Source organism: Apaloderma vittatum, unplaced genomic scaffold, assembly GCF_000703405.1.
Source record: "Apaloderma vittatum isolate BGI_N311 unplaced genomic scaffold, ASM70340v1 scaffold34369, whole genome shotgun sequence".
Lineage (NCBI taxonomy): Eukaryota > Metazoa > Chordata > Aves > Trogoniformes > Trogonidae > Apaloderma > Apaloderma vittatum.
This window is the reverse complement of record NW_009734076.1, coordinates 1-5,095: the sequence shown is the minus strand read 5'-3', so window position 1 is coordinate 5,095 and position 5,095 is coordinate 1. Positions and strand designations below refer to the sequence as shown.

Genomic DNA, 5,095 nt, shown 5'->3' with positions numbered 1-5,095 from the left:
CCGGGCGGCAGGTTGAAAACTATTTATTGGTCAAAGTTCAAGTCTTTCAGAATGTGTAAAAAGAGGATACCTGGTGGAAAACTAACTTAATATGGAAGTGGTCTGCAGTGTACTCTGGGTCGCTGAGGGGAGGAAATTGATGCACAGGGAGAACTCAAAGCTTGCATTAGTCAGTGTACAAAAGAAGATACATTTATTTGGTTGTGTACTGGTTCATGATTGTACACCGGTCCAAGATTACTGCAACCCTGTGTTTACAGCGTGAATTTAAAAAACTCTCACCCATCCATCACTTGCATTTCAGACTTGGTAGAAGAGCTGCAACCTTGCCAAACAAATCAGAGTCCCACTCAGTCAAAACAGCGATGCTGCTTCACACTGGGACTGGGTCACCAGTCCCGTCGGGGACCGTAACCGTGTTGCCGACGTGAGGTGTTTTCGGGGCCAGGCCTGAGGCTGCTAGACCTCTCTCATTAGCCTAACCCTGCTTTAAACCTAGGGTTAGCCTAACCCTGCTTTAAAGCTAGGTCTGCCTTATGTGCTGCATTTATAGATCACAAAGTATTACAAATACTGGTAGTGACTTTGACTCCATGGAAAGCTCGGCAGGCACTGCGACCAGGAGGAGAATGTTTTAATAATGAAACCTGAGTCTTTTCGGTGTTTCTCCTTCCTGTTTCTTCCCTGTGTTAGGAGGTTGGTTTTATTTGCTGTTTCTGTCAATGTTTCTGTTACCAACTGTAGCACGCTGCAGAAACAGTTTTTATCAAAAATAATTCATGACTATATAACATTGGCCAGACACAGGCAGAAATTCTACCTACGTATATGTATTAGAACAATTCTTGGGTTTTGTGTAATCTCAAGATGTAACATTGTGTTGATTTTGCATAAAAGAAATGTAATACTTCGTATTACAAGTGGAGCCGCTGCCTTCTGCTTTTCTTTCCCCAACTACCAAAGCCAGAAATTTGACTAAAAATGCTAGGTTCTTCCTGAGAAGGAATCATTCTCTTCTGATCGCTCCATTTAAAACAAACATGGGTTACATGAGTCGAAGCGTGAGGAACAGGAAAAAAGGCCCATAAGCCATTTTACTGAATTGACACCCACTGACTGGGAGCGATTCTCGGAGAGCAGACGGCTCATTCCCACAGCACCAACAATATGCACTACAGGCGTACGGCGCTGCTGTACAACACTGACATTCTTCCCACTGTCATTTCACACGAGAATTCCTGTACAATAAAATGCATGGAAACTTCTAACTGATATCATAACAGCTTCCTGTAAAAACATGAATAAAAAAACAAAGACTGTGCGCAGAAACCTACCTTCTCTGTTGCTGATTCACGTATAGTTTAAGCTTCATTAAACTTAATTTTGTAAAAGATTGCACACGGGTTTTAAGGCTGGACTGGGAGATCCAGGCTTATATCCATGCCTGGAAATACAGCTGCATCTACGATTTAATTTATGCACCGTATTATGAATACTGTGGCATCAAATACACTTCAGTCACGTGCAGTTGTGTTTATTCTAAATCCAGCTCCAGCTCGAGGTTTGGCAGTGCCTGACGAAGAACTTGGACAGTGGTTTCTTTCTCTCTTATCCCAGGAAGGTCACTCAGATACAAATATTCAAGGTTCCTATAAATATTAAAAAAGAAAAGTCAGCAACTGTAGTTTAACAGTTGACGTAGAAATTAGACAAAGGATTATTCTATGTAGTTATTTTGAGTATTTTAAAAGGCTACTAGTTCTAATGGCTAAATAAAGCACCTCCAGATGTGCTTCAGAGCTACCAGAGCGCACAGTATCCAACCCATATTGCTTCCCGCATGCCAGAAAACATAGCTCTGCCCTAAGACCTTTCAGGCCACAGTGAGAATATCACTGACACACAGGATACAACATGAGGCATAGAAAGACTTAATAGAAGTTACGCGGCATGGAAAAGCAGTGGTGGCAGGGGAGTCAGGAGTAGAAGGTCGCTAATTACTTATACTCAAGGAAAACCCACCTTGTCTGCCAACACGAAAGGCAGCTGTTCCCATTCACTGCTCTTGCAAAGGTTGTGCATCAGCAGAGAGCACAGGCCCTGCTCTAGTTCGCACAACCGTCAGCACCGTGTACGTTACTTCAAGCATAATCGGGAGATGCTGTGCTCAACTCGGAGGACAGAAGCGCAGCTACAGATTCAGGTACTGCAGGGGATGATTCTGGTGTCCTCAGCTGCAGGCCTCAGTGCTCTGCATCTCCCCAACAACAGCCTTAAAAGGCTGGTTAATATGTGGACATTAATCCACAGGTCTTTCCAGAGCTACCCACCACACTGCCTTCAACCACACTTGAAGAAACATTCGTGCAGTGGCCGCGCCATCCCTCCCAGCCTGTCTTGTCACTCAGGGCAGTCCCCAAACACCCACGGCCCTGTGCACTCTGAAACAAGCCCGAGACGTTCACGCTTTGGCCCTTCCAGCCACTGTGGGGACGAGTGGAGCAAGGAGAGCCAAGCCACAAGGAAAGCCAAGCCACTCACGTACGTCAGCTTGTGAAGGGCAATAATGCCTTTATCCGTGACGTTCCCACAGGAAATGATCTGCAGCTGGAGGAGGCTCTTCTGGAGATTCTTCGTCTCGCTGAGCCTCTGCAGGCACTCGTCCTGTATGTAAATACACTTCTGCAGCTTGATTTCTGTAACGTGTTCCAGACCATCTAGAAAGAGCAAAATGAGCATTTGCTTCAGAGTTGTTAAGTTCTCAGGTTTAGGAACTGCCTCCAAAACCACAGACCAACACGCTCATTTGTACAGTGGGGCTGTAACGTACAATCAATCTCCAAAGTTACTTTGTGGCACTTCAAATTTATGAAAGCCGCGGGGCCTGTACTGTGCTGGCAAGGTTCTAAAAACTCTGACATGGGCAAATAACAAAAAAACTCAACAAGTTTGGGTGACGACAGACAATGACTCAAACTTAGGAACATACTAATGCAGGAAATTCAAGGAAGGACCCCATGCCAACAGACAAATGAAATGGTCTGTTGCCCATTTTTGTATTTAAAGGAGACCTGAAACAATCTCTTAGTTTGTATGAAACTGACAGCTTCCTTTTTTTTTGTCATTGAAGACATCATAAACGCCTGGAGAATCACAGAATGTCAGGGGTTGGAAGGGACCTCAAAAGATCATCTAGTCCAGCCCCCCCACCAGAGCAGGATCACCTGAACAAGCAGTATTACGTATTTGCAGACAGCAAAATCATCACTTGGTTTAGAAGAAAAAGGATATTTCAACTAGTGCTTCTTGCTACCAGCTACTAACCATAACCTCAATGAAACAGCAAATCTTTGTCACGCTTCCTTAGTGTTCCTGTCACTTCAGGCAAGGGTTGATCATGTTCCAAATCTATTTCTGCTTCACACCACACCTCCAGCAAAATCTTAGGGAATGCTCAGAATTTGTAGAGCCATTTTAAGAGAAAGAAAAAAATCAAAAGATTTTGCTTTATCTTAGTAGGGAACATGCAAATAACACGGTTATTCATATTTTGATGCAACCGAAAGACTATGCGGTATAAGGTTTGCACAGCTCTGTCTACATTACCCAGATAGTCAAATCCTCTGTACATGATGCAGGAGTCAGTGGCGTTGATTGCTTCTATCTTGTATTTCCCCAAGGGCCCCGTTGGGAGACCGTTGTAGTCCTGCTGCCACTTCTGGTAGCCTTGATAGCGCACCAGGGCACCGCACCGCAACAGCCATTCGGAAGCCGCTCTGTCAGGGCCAACAGCCTGTATCCGTTCGTAGTCCACTCTGCCAAGACAGAAAGAGCATTCACACGGTTTCTGTAAATTGGCAGATTTATTGACTTGACGATAACAATACTGCACAAGTATTTGGTTATGTGTGTGATAAGATGTCAGAGAAGTAAGATTACAATTTACTGGAAGTGGTTTATATAGAATTATTTGGATTGCCATGGTTCTTAATCAGCCTGGTGTAAGGATTTTCTTAAGCATGTTTTAAATGGCCACTGCTTTTAGTAGAAAAAGGAAAGAATACACAAGCAATTTGACTTGGCATTGTGTTAAACCTTCTAATTGACCAATTCCTTCCATGTCTGTGAGGAGAGAGAAAAAAACCGACCTTTCTCTATCCACAATAAGGCTTTAGAACAATTGCAAATTTGTCTCCCAAACATATTTTCCTTGTATAAAAACCTCTCATTGTCCATCACATGTATGTAATTCCTGAACAATTGTACGTCATTTCCCTCAACAATAATTTTTTTTTTTTCAAAGACACTCTTAAGCAATTAGTTAAAATCTTTGGGACCATTCAGGAAAAGGCTATTTGTCTCTGGTGAGAAGTACTGAAGGCAGAAGCAGAGACCTGAGGTGAAGACGCTCCTGTCAGGTTGAGCAGTCAGCTACACCCCACAACTCTTCCCACTGAGCTAGAAGGCGTAAGGCAAAGCTATTAACTGCTGCCAAAAGCTATAAGCAGAGAGTGTTTCACAGAGAAAAGCTGTATCTTTCTGAAAGCAACGGTGAAACTCGAGTGGCTGAATCACATTGTACACGATGAGCTGGTTTGATGCTTTTCTGAGTGAGTAAAGGGCGCGTGGTCGTGCTGCTGATATAAATTTGAGGATCAAAGGAAAATCGGTATTCTGGGAGAGAATCCACACTGACGGTTTGCCTGGGCCAGCCCTGGGAGAGGAGCAAAGCGCACCCCTGCCTCGGGAAGGCCGCAGCTTCGAACTGCCAACGGGCGAGGAACAAGCCCGGCTGAGCATCCACATGCAATCTGGGGCAAAAGAGCGCTGATAACAGAAAACATTCTCCCAGGACTTAATTCTGTCCGCTTCGCCAAGCGGGTCGGGTAGGTGGCCCCGTTCCCTGCCTTGGCCTCACCGAGCCGCTCTTACTTGTTGAACACGGCGTTGAGCCAGCCCCAGAAGCGTCTGCGGGCGCCCGGCGCTGCCCGGCTGAGGCCGCACACCGGCTGCGCGACTCTGCCCACCAGCACCATGCCCTTGAAGAAAAGGAGACAGAGGGGAAACGGAGAGGTTAAGCCGGAATGCGAGCCTC

General features: G+C 45.2%; 1 protein-coding gene across 1 annotated transcript; it reads right to left on the bottom strand.

Annotated features, from left to right (window-relative positions):
• Window positions 1-1,415: 1,415 nt before the first annotated feature.
• On the bottom strand, window positions 1,416-5,039 carry ATP5S (ATP synthase, H+ transporting, mitochondrial Fo complex, subunit s (factor B); the record flags this gene model as incomplete). Its single annotated transcript, XM_009876146.1, has 4 exons — window positions 1,416-1,649; window positions 2,546-2,717; window positions 3,607-3,815; window positions 4,933-5,039. Coding segments are annotated over 4 exons (603 nt in total), but the record flags the coding sequence as incomplete, so codon positions are not given.
• Window positions 5,040-5,095: the final 56 nt, after the last annotated feature.